The sequence below is a fragment of the Epinephelus lanceolatus genome, chromosome 1 (genome assembly GCF_041903045.1).
Source record: "Epinephelus lanceolatus isolate andai-2023 chromosome 1, ASM4190304v1, whole genome shotgun sequence".
Classification (NCBI taxonomy): Eukaryota; Metazoa; Chordata; class Actinopteri; order Perciformes; family Serranidae; genus Epinephelus; species Epinephelus lanceolatus.
Genome location: NC_135734.1, coordinates 49,922,309 through 49,942,921, shown reverse-complemented (window position 1 = coordinate 49,942,921; position 20,613 = coordinate 49,922,309). Strand labels below are relative to the sequence as shown.

The 20,613-nt window shown below is 42.0% G+C and overlaps 1 protein-coding gene across 1 annotated transcript in view; it reads left to right on the top strand.

Moving 5' to 3' along the window:
• Window positions 1–20,613, top strand: part of LOC117256972 (semaphorin-3D) — a 144,374-nt gene that overhangs the window by 90,087 nt on the left and 33,674 nt on the right. Inside the window, exons 3-5 of the mRNA XM_033626719.2 lie at window positions 19,652–19,806; window positions 19,933–19,995; window positions 20,144–20,263. Of these exons, the coding sequence (XP_033482610.2) occupies window positions 19,652–19,806; window positions 19,933–19,995; window positions 20,144–20,263 (338 nt within the window). The remainder of the gene's footprint in view (window positions 1–19,651; window positions 19,807–19,932; window positions 19,996–20,143; window positions 20,264–20,613) is intronic.

Below are 20,613 nucleotides of genomic sequence, written 5' to 3'. Positions count from 1 at the left end.
AAACACTAAAACATCTTACTGGTAAAGTGCTTGTACAGTCTTTAATGGCCCAGCAAGGCTCTTACATTTGTACACTTAGCTGATTTAGATCGTACTGGAGCTAGCAGCTGCTGTCGCTCCACATCTTTCCTTTGTTTTCTTGTCTCTTACTGTACCTTTTCTCTCTCTCTCTCACACACACACACACACACACACACACACACACACACACACACCTCACTGCTTGTTTTCTCTCTCTTATTCTCTTTCCCTCTGTGTCTTTTGTTTGTTATTATCAGAAAGCCGACCCGCTCTACAGAAGCTGATGTTTGATACATCTAATCTGAAATATGTTTGTCCTTTCTTACACAGTAAAGCCACAGTCACACAAGTCTTTTGTTATTTCACTGAATTCCAGCATGTTTTATCTCAGTGCCTCATGGGAGGCTGATGATGTGAGATGTTTGCTATTATTGTAAACTGAAAATGTGTGTGCTTAAAATGAGAAAATCATGTGTCAGTGGGAGGTATGCACAAAGACATCTTCCCATGCCAGTGGAGAGTAAGGTACTCGTCACCATCTCCTCGCAGGCCGTGGTGTCAGGACAGCTGGGGTTTGGTTTCTGTCATCCTGCAGCCCTGCTTTCATTTGAATCCAAACGCTGAAACATGAGCTGTGAGGTACTTTGTTCCCTCTGGTCCTCTGTAAGTGTTAGCATGTGCTAACTGGGGTAGCGTGTGGCAGCATGTGTGCAGAGTCCAGTGACGCTGCTGACTCACATGCAACACTGTTGCTGCGTTCCAAACTGCAGAGTTTTTTATTTTACGACAGATTTTGCGAACTGCAAGATATATATGAGCAAGATGGTCAGAGTTCAAGATGACAAAGTAGTATGTCCCAATAATATCCACACTCCTTGCAACAGTACGTACTTCGTGAGGGCAGCTGCAGTGCGTACTGTAAGTATAAAAAAGAGTGCAATGTGGGACGCAGCTTGTGTTTATGAGAGCATATTGTGAACAGAGCTCCGTGTCTTTTTTGGGATAATAAACTTTTCTGGCAGGAATGAAATAAATGTGTTGTCCCAAAGAAATAACTCTGTATTTCTTTTTTTTTGTCTGCATAATAAATATTTTCTTACATTTGAAAAAAAGAAGCAGATTGCAGTCTACATACAAATCTACGTAAATCTAGCATACCAAGAGGTTAAAGTTCCATTCGTTAAATGCAATAGCAATTAGCAAGTGCTGCGGTGTTCGTTAGGGGAAGTTAGACTCTCCTGTGTGTGCATGTGTAAAAGAACACCGGAACAGGGCTGGCAAGTGTTGCAGACATAGTAAAGTGCATGCTTTTCCAAAATGGTAATTTTATTATAGGTCCTTGAAACTCATGGAAAAGTTTTGAAATTGTGTGGGAATCTGATGAGAGTCCCTTTTGAATCAGTGACTCTGTGCAAAGACATGAGTTTAAAACTCCAGACTAACATGTTCTGCTTCTTAACAGTGAGATCAATAAGTCAGAGTTTACAGTGAACCTGGGTACGAATAGTTGCATGAATGTAAAGACTTTCTGTCGACTAAAACTCGACTAAAACTATGAAGGATAAAGATTACTGAAATGTGACTTAAAGTAATAAGTATTTTTGTCTAAAGACGACAACTAAATCTTACTTACTTAAAGGGATAGTGCTCCCAAAAATGGAAATTCAGCCATTATCTACTCACCCATATGCCGAGGGAGGCTCAGGTGAAGTTTTAGAGTCCTCACATCACTTGCAGAGATCCAAGGGGAGAGGAGGTAGCAACACAACTCCACCTAATGGAGGCTGACGGCGCCCCAGATTCAAACGTCCAAAAACACATAATTGAAACCACAAAATATCTCCATACTGCTCGTCCGTAGTGATCCAAGTGTCCTGAAGCCCCGACATAAAAAGTTGTTTGGAAAAATGTCATTTGAACTTCTGAGAACGTTTGGAGCTATTTTATGTTTCTTTGTGAAGGGTTGACGTTGGGTAAGAATTCGAGGTGCATCGCTCTTTTAAATCATCGAAATATTTTTGTAACAAAGGTTCTGAAGAGGTCGATAAATTCAGACTGTTTCTGAATTTTACATTTTTCTTCTAGATGTAAGCTTTCCAGATAAACTGGTGTGGTTGCTGTCAGAGATGCTGCCAGACTTTCTGTCAGAGTTCAGCAGAGAACCAGATGTTTTCCGTGTGGCGTGAGAAACATCTGCCAGCTAACACACACCAGGTTACCCTCTCTCTCTCTCTCTCTCTCTCTCTCTCTCTCTCTCTCTCTCTCTCTCTCTCTCTCTCTCTCTCTCACACACTCACACACACACACACACACACACACACACACACACTCTCCCTCTCCATATTGGGTCTTGAATGTGTGTGTTTTTGTGTGATCCATAAAAGCCAAAGGCGTTGTCAGTGTGTTTTAATGTGTTTGGTATTTGACGGATTGTGATAATGGGACGCACATGACGAAGAGCAGACAGGTCTGTCTGACAGGTGAGGGATCCTGCCAGTTCTTATCTAATCATTGTGTTTTTATCTGTGAGCGATAACACACTCCACCCTCTCCTCCCTCTCAGCATGGGTGAGCTCTCTGTCATGCCTGTCATGTGAAACTCTGATGCAGAGCACGTTGTGTCAGATAAACTTTAAAGGTTCACTTCTTTTCTAGATGTGAATTTTCTCTAGTTACCTTTCATCACAAACAGCCATACATGACATCTTATTATTTTTCTTTTCAAGTGGGTAATCCATATAAAACCATATCTTTCTGTTACATCAGTTCTTATCCTTTTTATCCTCTCCACCGTACGTCAGACAGTGATTGAAATGTAAGGCCGGTGTAGTACCACTAGTACTGTAGGGTTGGGCCAATGTGAACATTTTCAAACCAGACCCACTTGACTCAGCAGCCACTCCTGAGAGGAACATGTCACTTTGTCCTAACAGCAAACAAGTGTCTGACTATCACGTAGCATCATGTAAACAAACCACATAGCTATCAGCTGTGCGCTCGAGGTCAGACTGGAGACATGACCGCTTAAAGACGGCTGAGAAGCCTGCTTGCTATCTTCCTACGTTTGTAACACTACTTTATAAAACAGGGAACACACTTTTTATATTGTGATATTTACTGGACATGACAGAGCCAACAGCAAGGAGGTTGTTTTTAGTGATGGTCATTTACCAGAAGCTTTCAGCACCCTGGTGATCTTCATCTTAATCAATCAGTCGTTCCTTATCCATGAGAGTGCTTTCAAATCGAGCTACAGGAATAAGAAAACACAGTGCCCAAGGAGAGTTCGGCTCAAATGGCGCACCACATCAGTCACCCACAGCCAGTTAGGACGCCTCTTTCATCAACTTCAAATCCAAATTTTTCCGTATGGGCTCACTCTTATTCTCTTGAGAGAATACCTCTGTTATGTCTTGTCTCGTCACCCCAAAAAAACACATGAACTACCAAATAAACACAGAAGGCGTGCCCTGCTCCTGTCCTCTCCTACCTCTACTGATATGTAATCTCCTTCATGTTGCCGACACCGGCCTCGGCTCGGCAATGAATTGCATACAGCCTGTTAGACACTATTGGCTCAGTTAGTCCATTTATAAACATAATATTGTGTTTATTGCTAATGCAATACGAGATGGATTTGGCACCATGACACTGTCTGCACAAGTTACTGATGAAGGCTACTTTTTGATTTGCCAAAATGTGTCATGGAATGTAAGTTCAGCCAGTTTGCATGAAATAAAACCAGTTTAAGCTTGAACAACGGAACGGCAAAACAGGAAATCGACCCAACTCCAATCACTAGGGCTTTTGATCGCCATTTTTCAAGTAAAAATGCCAGACATTGCCAAGTTCTAACCTTTAATTTAGATACCTATTCGTCTTGTGTCATATTAAACTGAGTGTTTTAGTATTTTGGACTGTTGGTCTCACAAAAATGTAATTTGAAGATACCATTGTAGGCATTTTTCACTATTTACAATGTATTTATTACATTTTTGGTATACAACACAGAACAAAGCAGCTCAGAAATGACATGACAAATAATATGAGTAGCTAAAAAGAAGAAAAGAAACAGAAATAGTGGGCATTATATCCGTCCTCCGACAACAACATAAAGGCAGCATCAAACGAACAAATAGACTGTATAGAAAAATAGCAAGTGTGCATGAAGACTGATTTGCTGGAAGTGTACAGAGACTGGCTGAGCTGATTTAGGAAACCCTGTAATATAGAAGATGGCAGTGTAGGTCTGATGTACTTTAAGAAAGGGTCCCAAACTTTATATAAAACGTCTACTGAGGAGTGAAGCAAACAGGCGATATATTCATTTGGAACACACATTTACAAATTTCTAATGTCATTAATCAAGAAATTCAATAAGGGAAATTATCACTAGTTTCAGCCCTGATATTAAAATAGTTACAGTTGAAATATAAAAGCATGTTGACTGTGTTCAAAGCTGTTGTGAGGTTGCTGAGTACACCACGGCCGTCAAACTCAAACCAAAACAGTTCGTGAAAATCTTTTAATGGTTTCATTTAAGCTCAAACAAAAACTGAATCCTGCTTTAATGAGATAAAAACCGGCTTTAGAGGATCAAATATATAACAGAGACTGTTTTGAAGTTCTGTCCATAAATATTTAAAGTTAAAATAAGACAGAGCTTTGCAGCAAATGTTTTCAGTGTGAAGACCGAGGCTGCTGTTCTGAGTGTTGTGGCCAACTGGACTCTGATCAAAGGTGTTTCCCTCAAGTCTGTTACACTGAGCAGAGTCAGTAGCTGCGAGCAGATCTGGTGTGTGTGTGTGTGTGTGTGTGTGTGAGTGTGAGTGTGTGTAAATCAGAGACACCAGAGCTCTGGAGTGGAGATGAAAGATGAGATAATGAGCTGCAACGCTGATGATTTCTACCGCTTTACCTCTGACTCAAACACACACGATACTGAGACATAATTGTTTGTTTGACTTTGTAATGATGCATGAAAGCTCAGACTAACATGTTGCAGTGCTGGCAGAGTGAAGCAGCTCATGGGGTGATCCACCTGGTGCACAGTCCAGTTCCTTCAGGCCTTTTTTAATGATCAAGGTTGTGCAACGCTGAATGATTCCTCCGCTACATCAGGGACTGAAAACATCTCAAAAATCTCATGAAACTGTGTTTTGTCATGGGAGCAGCTCTGTCTCCCAGAAAAATTGTTTCATATACATCTGATCTGAAACAGAGAATGTGTTTTTGATGGAAACATCATGCTGTAAAACAAATGATGTTTTCTATTAACATAATGATGAAATTGTGCTTATTAACATACCTGGCAAGTCACAAAAATGTTAATACTTAACATATCACCAAAATGTTCACTGACGACGTACTTGTTTTCAGCCAAAGTAGACAATCTTGCAGTACCAATCACCTGAAGTGCCTTTTTGTTTTTTATTAACCAATATCTTGAACTTTTCCTAACATCAACCAAAGTGATTTTGTTGCCTGAACCTGACCACAGTCCTGCACTTTGTATGTTTGACCCCAACCACCTGTGTGTTAACCCAATGCTGGCCTTGTACTTTCCTGCAAACCAGCTCACATTTTCACATTATTACAATGCGGATACCTTGAAACGTCACATATCAGCAACACTATGGTTAATGTGTGGTCAGATTTAGGCACAGAAACACTTGGATATGGTTTGGAACATATGTTTTGGCTTAAAAAACCCAGTTTGGGGGCAAAATCCCTGCTGGCAACGCAGCATAAGCGGTAAATAGCAGTGGTTACTGTAGAAACAATGCGGCAGACTCTGTGGTGGTGGGAGCTCTGTACACAGACCCTTCTACTGTTAGTCAACAATATGATGTTTTGGGTGGGCGGGGCTTAGCTGGAGGCAAAACAATTCTCCACGGACATTAGCCAGTGCTAGCTAGCAAGTTGTGTTGGCTTGTGTAATGCCCTCTATACACTGTGCGATTTTAGCAATCTTATAAGACCATTGAGTGACACACTGTGAGACGTGGATCTAATAAACTTTGGTACAACGTCAAGTTTGATGTGTGCAGATTGTACGATGGCCGTTTACTACTGAATCGCAGGTTACGACGTACGTCAATATGCAACGTCATCAGCGTGCACCGCATCAGTGTACATCATCCATCTGCGCCACCATAGGTAGCTTGCTCACCTGGAAGTTGCAGTTCCTCCGCAGTTTCCTTCCACGCAGCGTCTTTTTTCTGGCGGTCATGATAGCAGCTGGAGGAAACATCAAATAAACAAGGTTTCTGCTGCCACAGCTCCACCAAACTTTCCTCTTTCTGGGAGTTCCACACACTTCTTTTTGTTCCTTTCACCTCCATGGCAATCGATCATTTGTTTGGATTTAGCGCCGGTGTTGCGGTGACCATTGTGTCATTTCGTGCTGCATTTCTATTGGTTGTTTAGTAGGTCGTAGCAGCTGTCACACTGTGAGATAGTCATCCTAAATTTCTGACACCCTCAGAATTTTATCTCAGATTATCTTTGGTCACAAGACATTGACAACAGCTGTCCTTGAACCTGTCTCACAGTGTGATGTAAGACCACCGTTTTAGAGCCACGACCAAAGATATCGCCACGTTTCTCCCACGATGGTCATCTTTCATCTGGGACAGCCCAAAATCGCACAGTGTATACCAGCCATTAGACAATGGAGGAAGATGTGCACGCTGACACAACCTTGTCCGTTCATAAATTGGGAGCGCTGTCTAAATGTACCGCTGGGTTATCCAGAGCACTTTCTTCCACCAACAGGGCTCTCATTTTAGTGTAGAGCGTCAGACTGAATTTACCAACGCACCATGTCAGGTCACTCACTCTCCGGGACCGCCAGTGTTACTTGAATAAGTAAACACTGACCAACGGGACCAGACTGGCCGACCCGTATGCTCTCACTCAGTGGATGGATGATGTCACAGGAAGCCAATCTTACAAAGGAGGACCACACTTGTTTGTTTTGCTATGGAAGCTAATGTTAGCTAATGTGCTAAAAAGTTAGCGTTGCAGAGAAATCCAATATTCCTCTTAATCCCTCCCCAGTTTCTGATGAGGTGGACATGATAACCCTTAATACACATAACCTTATTCATCCCTACAACAGGAAATACTTTTTCCCTAACCTGATATGAAGTGTGCGCTGCACATGTGAGCATTTTTGATGATTCAATTTTTTCTCCGTCCAGTCCTTTACCATAGTTGTCTTTGTTTTTGTTGACGGGCAGTGGCGGCTGGTTTTGAGCCATGACTCCTTCTATTCTGGCTCCCAATAACACAACAAGACAAACACATTTTAACACTCCTATGTAGCCTACAGCCCTGTGGGGGAGAGGCACCTCCAGCTAACAAACTGATATCAACGTGACGTCAGCCCTAAAAGGGTCTATAGATATAAGAAGCTCATTCTGAGGTGATTATTAACTAATGAAAACATAGTTATGAGTATTATATTCCACTTCAACCAACAGAAACTCCTTAATCCTTCACATTGAACCTTTAAGTGGTTCAGATGTTTCATGGCAGTGTGCAGTGAAGTTCAGTTATTTTCTAGTTGAATTAAGTTTTCCTCAGAGACGAAACTGAAGAATTAGAATTATTTTCCAAAAGTTTTTCTTCCCATCCCGCAACACGTTTATGGTGAGAATGACACATCTGTACTTAAGTTTTTTTGGGTGAATCATGATCTTCCCCTCACCTCGTCTACACCGGCCACGCCAAGCACACACACCAAAACACACACAGACACCGTTTTAATGAGGCAAATCCAGTTTTAATCACCTTCCTGATTGCAGGCAATCAGTGTTCATAAGGGGGGACAATCAATCACACACACACACACACACACACACATACACACACACACACACACACAGATGTTAAACAGACTCATATTCACTCTTGCGTTCTTTCACGCTCACAAACCTTCTCACAGTGAAAATAAAAGTCTTTCCATTGGTCTCCGTCACTCTGTTTCTCATATTAGCAGTCTTTTTCTCTTTCTCTGACTCATTCTCACACACACACACACACACACACACACACACACACACACACACACACACACACACATACTTGTGCAGCACAGGTGTTCGGCACTCACCCAGCCCACTCTCTCTCAGTTCATCTGTTCTGCCTGAAGTCTTGAACAAGTGTTTGCCATTATCCAAAGACCTCTCTGTCTTCTTGCACACTACACGCACAGTCACACACACTTCTCTGCACACACAAATATACACACTCAGACATTTACGCATAGTTTAGTTTGAGCTCTCACTCAGAGGTTAGTGGAAATGATCCTGTTGATTCGACTGTAACGGGACGTGACTGAGTGAAACAGCAGCACGTCGTCCTGCTGCAGTCAGACTGACTGAAACGAAAACTAGCATTGAAGCTGTTGTGGGAGAGATGGAAGGAATGACAATAAAACGATCAAATGTGGAGCAAAAGAAATAGGACAAAGACATCAAATCCCAAATTAGATTTGTGGTTGTTTTTTTTTTCATTTAAAAAGCTATAGTGATTAACCCTTTAAAAACGGACGTCCCTTGGACAGCTGAGGGAGGTTAATGTTTGCCTGATTCTGTTTAAATCCAGTAAAATAAAACCTCAATAGCTCGATTGTTCATTCTTTTTGCAGTAGAAAGCTAAGGCTTCTGTTTTCCCGTTATCACTTTATGACCTGATGTTACCTTACCTTACGTGCACTGCAAACGTGGTATTTGACCGTAATTACACCAGAATTTCCCCTGATGGCCGCAGGAGTTGTGCTGAGGAAGGTTCTCAGCCTGTTTTTGTTACCTTAGAATGAGCTGTTTATATCTACACAGGGAGCAGGTCTCTGGAGATCACCATGTTGCACAGCAATGTTTCTACAAAAGCCCAGAATGGACAAATCAGACAGTGGTTTTAAATAGAGCCATTTTTGCATTGGCCACTTTAGTTTGCAGCTTCTCTGCGACGGGCAGCACCAGAAAAACACCCAATTTTAATAACGTGAAACTGCTTTATTCAGTCTAATTATTGGTTTAAATCACTGGGTCCATTTGTTTTAGAGAGGAGGAGACCCCTGCCGATAATTTGGCTCCCAGTAAAAACTTTCTGGACGTCGTTAAGTTATCAGAGAAAACAGGTGAGCACAGATTAGCAGGGGCTAATGTCTGCGACACTGAAACATTGATTTGTAATGTGGACACTGCTTTATTTGGTGTTTTTAAGGGTTTTAATCACCTGGGGCCGTATTCACAAACATTCAGAGAACACTCTCAGAGCTCCTAACTTAGCCTAATTTTTTTTAGTAAGGAGTCCTAGCTTAGCCTAGCTTTGTCTTTTATGCAAGAGGTACATTATCAATATCTCCTCCACAGTCGCCATGTTTGTTTTTGAGTTTGTTGTTGTCATAAACTTTTGACGCTGGGCTGCCTCCTGGTGGATATATTGGTTAACATCCATGCCAACGTAAAGGGCGCATGGAAGTATGTGGGCAGTGACGGTGACATCGTTTGAAACGGACGTATACATTTTTGTACGTAAAGGGAGCATAAATGAGCCCTAAGTGTGATCACTCTGCTGATGGAAGGTTGAGACAGACCCAAGTCATCACTGCTGCACTGTTGTGTTTTTCCAGTTTTCCAAATATGTTAGTGTTGTGGTCATTTTATTTCTGGTGTTATAATGTTACAGCGTTTGGTGGGAAATGTGTGCGTACCTCTAATGAGATTGATCACAAATATTCTCCTTGCACGATCTAATCTGTTGCATTTCATTTCCTCACTGTCATGCAGTGTTTGGAGAATATTTCTCTTTCCTCTTTGTGTTTCCACCATTTTCTCCTCTGATTAAGAAACTCAAACCTCTTAAAGTCCTCCCTGCTCCTTACAGTTTGTCACCTTAGGCTTAGCTTCTAAGGTCTGAGATGCTTTGTGAATAACTCTTATCTTTACAAGGACCTAGTCTTAACTTTAAGGAGAAATTCTCAGAACATCACAATTTTGAATTTTCTTAGAATTTCATCACTAGGAGTGCTAGGAAGCTTTGTGAGTACGGCCCCTGGTCTGTTTGTTTTAAAGAGGAAGAAACCTTTGTGGATAACTCGTCTCCTGGTAAAAACCTCTTAAACAATGAACACTGGGGGCGCCCAGTAGCTCAGTGGCAGTATCTCTGCCGCAGCGGCCGCGGGCACAATTCTAGCCAACGATCCTTTACTGCATGTAATCTCCAATCTCTGCTGGTTGCAATCTGCAGTCCTCACTGCCACTAAATCTCAATAAATCTTACACATTGGACCTTTAATGTGTGTGTTTATTCTTTAACAATAGAAATGTATGTTTCAGTGAGAGCTAAGTGGGTGGTCAGCGGAGAAGACAAGAAGGCAAACAGGCTCACTGACCTGTGATCACATCCTCATCCACTGCTGACCTCTCAACCTAACTGATCCTGACCTCGCTGAGACACACACACACACACACACACACACACACACACACACATCCAAACGCTAAGACACACGTATTCACAAAAAAGCCGAACTAAAAGCTGGATCAAGAATCAAGATGTGTAGAGGTTGTGACCTCATGCCATTGGCCAATCAGCAGAAATCCAGATCACTGCAGACCAATCAGAAGCAATCAACATCAGCTCTGTGCTTGATTGAAAGGAAAAGCAACATTTAAGTGAATCACATCCAGACTCACAGAAGCTTTGACTGCTCAAATAATCAGGGTGAGGCTGACCGAAGGCACTCAGACATCGAGAGACTGCACCCATGCTTTAATGCATTTAGTCTTTATCTCCAAACACTTTCCTCCCCGCAGTCAGAATGGATTCTGGTGTGGACAGTCTGATGTTTTTACAAACTTTTAATGCACCTTCTCCAGGACTCCTGACTTGAAATATGTGGGAGGTTATACAAGTTATCAGGAAAACTAATGGAAAACCTCAGAGCAAAAAAAATGACAAATTCTAACACACAATGGTTTTGTGTGACGTAAAGCGTTTGGTTTCCTCTCCTCTTCAGTATTTCATGTCATATTTCCCAGCGCGTCCCCCTCAGGGAGAGTACTTTGAGATATCTCCTGCTCAGCTTTCTTTCATCATGTGGTCTATTTCCCATCGTTGGTTCATGTGATGGATGGGATGTATAGGACTCAGTGAGACAGAGCCAAGTGCAGCAGCTCCATAAAATGAAGTCCTGCTTACTTTTATTGTCTCCAGCCGTGCTCCGGGCTCGGGCTAATACCCAACAGATATCTGGGATGAAATGAAAAAGTGATTTGGCATCTGTTTGGCTCTCACTGGACATCACTTTGTTTTAGAAGAAAAACATTCCTGGGATTTTTAGACGTTATTTTTGCAAAAAGACAATAAGTTGTTTTGCTTTTTCTCCAACACAAACAAGTATACATTTTTTACTTTCATAGAAGTGCTTCTGCATAAACACTTAATAAATATGTTGCATATTCATATCACTTACTGATGTTTTTATGCCTCTGTGCCGGCAATTTTCAGTTTATCTGTTCATCCATCCCATTTACGTGAAAGCGATATCTCAAGCCTGCCTTTTTGAGAATTTCTTTCAGTTTGGCACAAACGTCGACTTGGACCCAACCTCATAAGAACGTGGTGGTCAAAGGTCACTGTGACCTCCCAAAGCATGTTTTCGGCCATAACTTAAAGGGCCAGTGTGTAAAATGGGTTGAAAACCGTTGGAAACAGTGACATCAGTGGTCAAATTCTAGATTGCAGGGCTCACTCGCTCACCCCTCCCGTCGGGTAAATGACGGTGGCCTCGTAGGGACAAAAAGCCTTGCGCACGAGTTTTTCAGGAGTAGGTCTATCTAGTGACGAGGTGAATGTTTATTTAGAAATCTAAGCCATGTTACGATATTGTAATGAATCCCTCACGAGCAGGAGACCAGAGGAGCGTTCAGGAAAAAGGCCAGTTTATTTGAGCACTCCAGAAACTCCGGTAACACTCCACTCCGTCCCAAACTCTGACTCTTCTGGCGTAACAGACACACTTCATACACACATACTCGTTTACGATACTGAGTGGGGACCCCCTCCCCTCTCTGCTCCACCAATCTCCAGCCCGCACACTGACTGACAGCGTAGCCGGTAACAGAGCTCAGCTGTTTATTTAGCCTAGCAATATCTCCGGACTGTAGTAGCTGCAATGGACGACTTTGAACGCGATTTTGAAGAGTTTCTTGTAGCGGACACAGACCCAGAGCCATACCTGTTTGAGCCGGAGCATACAGATGAGGAACTCCATGTGTTTGATGCTGAGCGGGTGAGAAGAGAGGCTGAACGCACAGAATGGGATTTGGTGCTACTGCTACCATCGTTGGGGAGATATATCACCAGGAGGAAAAGCGCCGCAGAGAGTGCATCACAAGGAGTGAAGTTGCGTCTTCTTTTCCTCGCAGATGACGGTTCGGGTTCATTCTCTCCTGTTGCGTGGTAAGTGTGGTCCATTCGCAAACTTTATAACTAAAAAAACTTTTCACTACTCTCTATCAATGAACTACTAACACACTCTGCTGTTTCTTCCTCCTTCTTCCTTCCTTCCTTCTGCTGTCTTTGTTGGTTCATTTATACACGCGAAACGCGTTCTCTGGCTGGCTGGATTGTCCGCGCGGGCTGCCTTACATAAATGGCAGCGCAAGATGGCGACCTCTCTAAAGCAAGGCCCTTGCTATATATATATATATATATATATATATATATATATATATATATATATATAAAAGCATAATTATAAGGCTACGAAAACCAAACGAATTTTATTTTATAGCGATTATAAACATATTAATGGGTAGAATATTCAGATTCAGATTCAGATTGACAATAAACCATGCCAAATATTACACACTGGCCCTTTAAGAATTCATACGCTAAATATGACAGAATTTCACATAAATGTCTAACAGGATACAATGATGAAGTGATGACATTTTATATCCAAAAGGTCAAAGGTCAGCTTCACTGTGATGTCATAATATTCTGCATAAAACACTTATCTGTCCTTTAATCAACGGTTTGGTCAGATACTGAATTGGTGACTCTAATGTAATGTAATGTAATGTAATGTAATCTAATGTAAACTCTAATGCAGTAATTCTAGTTTAAACAGTAGCCAGTTGGGGCTGGGCAGTATTCGCGGTGATGGTAACATACCGCAGTAAACATGAGCCGCGGTACTGCTTTTGTGGTTACCGTCATACCGCAGGCTATGGCGGCAGAACAGGGCCCGGCGGCCGCCTGCCTCACGCACCTCCCTCGCTACGTGATGGCCAGCCGGCTGCCAGGCGCCCTTCTCCCGTGGGCCTGGGTTTGGTGCGGTCGGCCAGGCCACCTCCCTCGCTACGTGATGGAGGTGGCCTGGCCGACTGCACCAAACCCAGGCCCGTGGGAGAAGGGGGCCTGGGAGCCACCGGCCCTCCCTCTTTATACATACTATGTAACGTTTTATACGCAATAATAGATGGATTAGCAACCATTTTATTTCTGACAGTAAATAGTTTCCATCCTAGACTTGTATGGCTTTTTAAATTGTTTTATTTAAGGTGTAAGAAAAAGAAAGAAGACGATACCGTGATATCATACTGTCACCGCATCCCCACGAAATGATACCGTGATATTGATTTTAGGCCACACCGCCCAGCCCTATAGCCAGTTCAGAAAAGCATATACAGCATGAACAGATCTCTGAAGTCCATATTTCTAGATCATGTATATCATATCTTTTTGACTAAATTGCAAGGACCTCTATATCTTTTGTGGCGCTCAGTATGTTGTAATTGTGTGCCACCTGAGAGCTATTATGTTGTGTTTATGAGGTTTGGTAATATGAACTGAAAATATATGAATATTTATTTACCATTAACCTGTTACACCACCAGCTAGCTGTCCTTCATGTGTCAACGTTAAATGTCTCCACTCATAAACTTATCACAGAACGTATCACAGAACCCATTTTTCATTTTGTTGGTTATTTGTGGATAACTATCTCATGACTGAGTGCCTGTCGATGAAATGGATTTGTGTAATTTTAGGAGGACAAGCTCATTCAGTCCTCTGAAATGGGAAACAGGTTCGGTGGGAGGTCTTATCTGAAAAAAGAAAGTATAGCCACCAGCAGATAACAGATAAAGAAAAGAGTCCAGGCAAAACTCATCAACACAGAACTAAAGGAGGAAGATGTGTCAGACTGGCACCACAAACATCACCAAAATTAAAAACAGACTTATTCCAGTTGCTCCCACAACTTTGATTAAATCTAGTAATGTCACATTTTTAAGAAGTCACTGAACTGTGTGTGTGTGTGTGTGTTCGTTCGTGTGTGTATGTGTTCGTTCGTGTGTGTGTGGTTAGATTTTCTCAATGAGAAATGAGCTGTGAAGATCTCATAATCGCACCATGAACAGATGTGCCTGACGCTGTTAGATCTGATTTCAGAGGAAGAGGAGCTGCAGGCTTAACCCCACCTTTGTTCTTTGTTCTGTGTGTGTATATGTGTGTGTGTGTGTGTGTGTGTGTGTGTGTGTGTGTGTGTGTAGTTGCATACTGTCGGATGTGGCGTTGAAACATTTGGAACAGTTTATGTACAGTAAGCGGTGTGTATAATGATTTCCAGAGCTCTAATCACATTTCAATATGAGGAAACAGATATTTTTTACAGCATAACGACATGCTATTGTGGTGTGGCTCAAAATCAGAATATGATGTTAAAATATAATTGACATCAGACTAATGGTAACATGCTCCTTAAAATTGCTCCATACTCACCGGCTCACCATTCTGTTAGTATGTTTGAATATACAGCGGGGATGGGCTGGGTTCAAGGTGTAACTTAAAATTCAGTTTTGATGCTTATCTCAGTCTTTAGGACTTCAGTCATAAATATGTTGAGAAAAGACTTTATAAATTTAGACAGATCAGCCAAAGAATTAAAACCACTGGCGGGTGAAGTGAATAACTTTGATCATCTCATTACAAGCCAGTGTTCTGCTGGGAAACCTTCGGTCCTGGCATCAGTGTGGATGCCACTTGGCATGCACCAACCACCCAAACAGTGTTGCGGACTAAAGACACTCCCCCTTGGCAACGGCACTTCCTGATGGCAGTGGCCCCCCAACAGGACAATGCTCCATGCCACACCACAAAAACTGGCTCAGAAATGACCCGAGGAATGTGACAAAGAGCTCAAGGCATCAACCTGGCTTCCAGATTCCCCAGATCCCAATCTGTTCTAGCATTCGTGGGACATACCTGGAAATACCCTCAATCCACGGTGGGTGCTCCTTGGATCAGACTTGGCTCTGACATGTCAAGGTATGGACACAGGACCTTTGGGGGTGTCCTGTGATGTGTATGGCACCAGGGTGTTGGTGGCAGATCCTTTGAGACCTGACGGTTGTCGAATGTTTGACCAGATTGGGATCTGGGGAATTTGGAGGCCACATCGACAGCTTGAGGTCTTTGTCATGTTTCTTGGGCCAATCCTGCATTGTACTGCTGGGGCAACATATTCTCACTCCGACCTTGTCACATATCGACGTTTGGTCGTGGACTTCCTACATCAAGATATGACAAGCAAGGTACCCTGGGTGCGTTGGTCAAGTCAACTTCAGCCTGAATAAATGCACTATGTCGGTACAGCGCCATAAATCAACGTTTCTTTTCTTCAACAACGCACATGGTTGGGTTAGGCAAGCCTCACGGTTGAAAGTTGGTGGTTGTTAGACCCATCCACCTCCCCTCCCACCTGGCCTACTTGGAGTTTTGCTGCTACACAATAACAATAACCGGCTGCCTGTCATGCTGATGTGGAAGGTTGGCTTTTTTTATCAGTGTCTGACACCAGAAGTCTAAAAAAGCGCCGGTAATGGACGACTTCGGAGTAAGATCGAGTTGGCTGGAAGGGGCACTGCCATTAGAGTGTCATTGACATGTAGGAGGAGTACTAAGTCTGCATGGGTGGATGGGTGGAGTGCATCAAGTGGTTTGCACATGAATGCCAGGACCAAAGGTTTCCCAGCAGAACATTGTCAGGCGATGATCAATTTTAATCACTTCACCTGTCAGTGGTTTTAATGTTTTGGCTGATCTGTGTAAATTTAAGTTACTAACTTAAAATTGCTCTGAAAACTGAGGTTCAGCCTGCCTTTAAAATGTGTCATTCCTTTTATTCTTTTAGCCATAATATCACATTTAATCATCGCACTTTTAAGTTCAGTGGTTTCCTGCACAGTTGTCTCTTTCTTCAATGCATATTTAGAAACTTTGGGTTTTTTTCCCCAAGTTATTAAAGTTAAAATTAACTTTTTAAATCGGTGTAAAAAGCATTGGTTGCTGAGGCGCAGGTATCTTTACACTGGTGCAACTTGAATAGAAACACAAAGGAAAAAAGGAGTTGCAGAGACACAATGCATTTAAGCAAAGAGGCATACTGGACAAAAACAAAGAAAAAGAGAGGAATCACTTTCATTCATCACTTCATTTATTATTTTTATAGGGGGGAATGTGAAAGTCTTTACGACCAGTGTGATTAAAGGCTGCATAAATAAACCCAACTAGTTCTGCAGTTGATGTTTTCCTTCTTGCTCTGGTCTTTTTTCTTCTGTATTTTTCACGGCTGATTAGCGAGCAGAAACTCTGGTGTCCCGTCACTGCTGATGAAAGCAGCGTGATTGTCAGAGCAGTGATTTATTTCTTTTTAAATGGTGGTGAAGTGTAACAAATGTGCCGTGCTGCATTCAAAGCCACAGCGTGCCGTCTCTGGACCCACCAGGACACACGGCAGCGTCTCTGTGCATGTTAAAGGTTGTACTCCACATCCACGCTGTGGGGTCCACTTCTTTCTTTTGTTTTTTTGCTCAGCAGTCTAGAAGAGTTTCATGGTTAGTTTCCTTCACTCATTCAAGTGATTACTTGCAGCACAGGCAGGTCAACTCAGCTGACTCACCAGGCGTTTACTGCTGCAGGAAAACTTTGAGAATTTCAAGGTTAATTAGTGGCTTTTACTCAAGTTAACATTTACAGCTGGAGCTCATGGCTTTACCAACACTGGACCCAAAAATCACCAAATCTACTGCAGAAGGAGGAAGAAAATGTTGGCATTGTTTTCTGCAAACCTCAGATATTTTATATTTGTACCCCTTTACATATCAGTGTTTCTAAAGATTACATGTATATGTATATGAGCTTCTCATTAGGAAGAGGAGGGGATGATGGATGCTGTGACACTGAGGTGAGATGGCTGCCAAGAAGGCAAGCAGCAGCCGACCACTTCTTAAAACCAGCCATGTTTTTTAATGATAGATCGGCACATTTCCAGCAGTGGTTGTGGCGACAACAACCTAAGTTTCACTACATCTACTTTAACTCTTTAAAACCTGAGTGAATTGGCCAGATTCCAGCACAGGACAGGCAACTTTACAGGAAATTACACAAAAAAACTGCAAAAATATTTAATAAAAGTTATGGGAAAATTTCCCAAAAAATTTAAAAAAAAAAAGGGAAATGACCTGGGGAAAGTACTAAATACTAGTTTTTTGATAATTTTCTAATAATTTTCCCACAGTTTATTTTTTCGTGTCACATTTTACTATTTTCTTGCAGTTTGCAGGACAGTTCTTGACAAGTTGCTCATTGCCTTTTTGAATGTATTCAAAATAAATCAAACCAATTTGCTCAGTTTTCAAAGGTTTACATGCTTGTGAAAGGCACCTGAATGCAACACAAGAAAACTTATGTCCATCCAGGTTTCAAAGGGTTAATGTAACAAGAGCTGCATTGCCGATATGTAGAAATGAAATGTTGCAAAAAAAAGTCTGAATATCTCAATATCAATACTGCAACAGTGTTGTAGGGTTAGTTGGTAAAAATGCCTTTAAAACCAGGAAACTACAACACTAATAGTGTGATACTCAACATTATAGAGTGGATTTTTTAATGTAAATGTAACATATGTGTGGTTTGCAGGAACACAAAAAGCTAACATTAATTCTGCAAAGTAGGTTGTGATTTTTGCATAATGGAGATCCATAGTTCCAAAAACTTAAGGTTCATATCAGAGAGTGCATTTGTGAAATTGGGCACAAACAACTGTAGCTGCAACTGCCAATGATTTTTATCAACAATTATTAACATTTGAGAAGCTGGGAAAGTAGGATCTATTAATCAATTCTGAAAATCGACTCCAGCGAGGAGAACATGGGGTCATTTAAATATTTTTTTTTAGTAAAACCCAAAGAAAACATTTTTAAAATAAATTATATACTTTATTTATTCAACACTGCAAACGACTTTTGGCATGAAATATATTTTTGGACTTTATTATTGTTATTATAAGTACCATAAATCTTCTCAGTTGAGATATATTGCATTTGGTAATGGAGCCCCGTCATTATTTCTTCCTCGCTCCAGTTATCATTTACAGCTCTGGGAGGCCGAGCTGACAGCGTTACAGAACAAACAGTGTGACGGCCGAGCAGCAGGGCCGAGCAGAGCTTCAGGGTTAATTTGCTGCGCTTGTTCAGGTCGTTTTCTGCCTTCTTTAGCAGCGACTCCCCAGAGAGACGAGAGGCAAAGACTCTGCAGCCTTACCGATCAACTGCTGCTGTGTGTGCGCTTGTGTGTGTTGCTGTGCATGCATGTTTGCAGAGAGGGAAGGGTTATTGTGATCATAATTAAAAGTAGCAATCCCACACTAAAAGTACTTTATGAAAGTAAAATCCTACAGTATCAAAAAGTACCAAAAGTAGATGTACTCATTATGCTCAAAGGTTTTTTCACTGGATCACTGATTAATATCTAAGCTGCCTTTTAAAGGTGTAGTTGGTGCAGGTGAAGCTACTTTAGCAACTTCATATACTGCTGGGTAGTTAATGTGTAAGGCATTTTATAAACCGATCATATATTTTGTTAAAGAAAAGTAATCTTCATACTAAGTAGCTGTTTCATAAACCCAATCACCAGGAAAAAATGGCATTGTACATTTCTGCAAACCACAGATGCAAAAGCACAGATTCAAAGCAACTGCTTCTCGTGGTACTAAACCTGCTGGGAAAACAGCAACAGGTTGCTACACAACACCCACATGTGGTGACTAAAAATCCGCTGGAAACACAGAAATCACTCACAGCCAGTTTTGTTGTTTGTTGGTCTTTTTTTTAGGATATTTTTGGGGCTATTTTGCCTTCATTTGATAGGACAGATTTAGCATGAAAGGGGGAGAGAGTGGGGATGACACAAGCAAAGGGCCACGGGTTGGAATCAAGCTAACGGCCGCTGCAGCAGGGCCTTTGTACTGTACATAGGGCAGCTGCTCTACCAGGTGAGCTGGTGAGCGCCCCATTTGTTGGTTTTGAACAGTGGTCTGTAGTTTGGCAGGTGTCTCGCCAAGGTGTTACGCCATCCCCTCCACCTCCTGTTGACAAAGTCAGCTCATATACGTCAACTGTAGAAACTTTATGAAACGTGCAAATGTTACATAATCAAGTAGCCCAAGTCAAAATGTTGCACTGTCAGAGGGGGCAGAGTCAAATAAGATCAAGACTTAATGAAGCAATTTTTCCTGTGTGACTGAAACGTGTTTTCTCTCTGTCAGATCTGAGGAACGGTTCGGCTGTGTTCTGGAAGGGCGGAGTCAGCGGTGGATACCAGGCCCTGTTACTGGACGAGGATCAGGGATGGCTGCTGGTCGGAGGGAAAGACCACATCTACCTGCTGAGGCCTGACAGCCTGGATCTGCCCACACATACTGTAAGACATTAGAACACAAAGCTGATCGGAGCCTGTCAGAGTATCAGTGTTGGCTGCATCACAGTTCAGTCCTCCAATAAATTAATAAACTAACACAACCTGTCTGTGTTTTGTTTTCTCACTCAGATCCACTGGCCTGCTGCCAGAGAACATGTGGAACACTGCAGGCTGGCAGGGAAAAGTCTGGAGGTAAGTGTCCTTAAATCAGAGTTAGAGGGAAATGAAACGGACTACATATTAGAAAACATGTTATTTCTATTCCATAATGAAGTCATTTAAAAATAGTATGTTATAACAAGATGTTAATGTGTTTTATTGTGCTTATTTTTATTTTCAGACAGAGTGTGCCAACTTCGTGCGGCTGCTGCAGCCTTTCAATAAGACCCATGTTTATGCTTGTGGTACCGGCGCCTTCCATCCGCAGTGCACATACCTGCACATTGGACACAACACAGAGGTATTCGTCCCTTCAATAATGACACTCAACAGTGTAAACCAGGGGTCAGCAACCTTTATTATCAAATGAGCCATGACTCATATTTGAGCCTTGTAATGACGGTAACTCTGCCACTCTGCTGTGAGCTATTTATGATTATTTGGTGATTGAACTTTGCAGTGTTGGTGGTGACAGCAAACAAATCTGTCCATGCACTATTAAATTCTCTATTTTCCTCCAAGACTTTTCCTTTTCTGGATTTGGAATCCATAGCTAGCTTAGCCAGGGTGACTCAAGACTAGCTACTGCCGTTAAGGTTCAACAAAATTTTTAGTAAAAGGCATCAGGCAGTAGTTATGGATGCACATTTA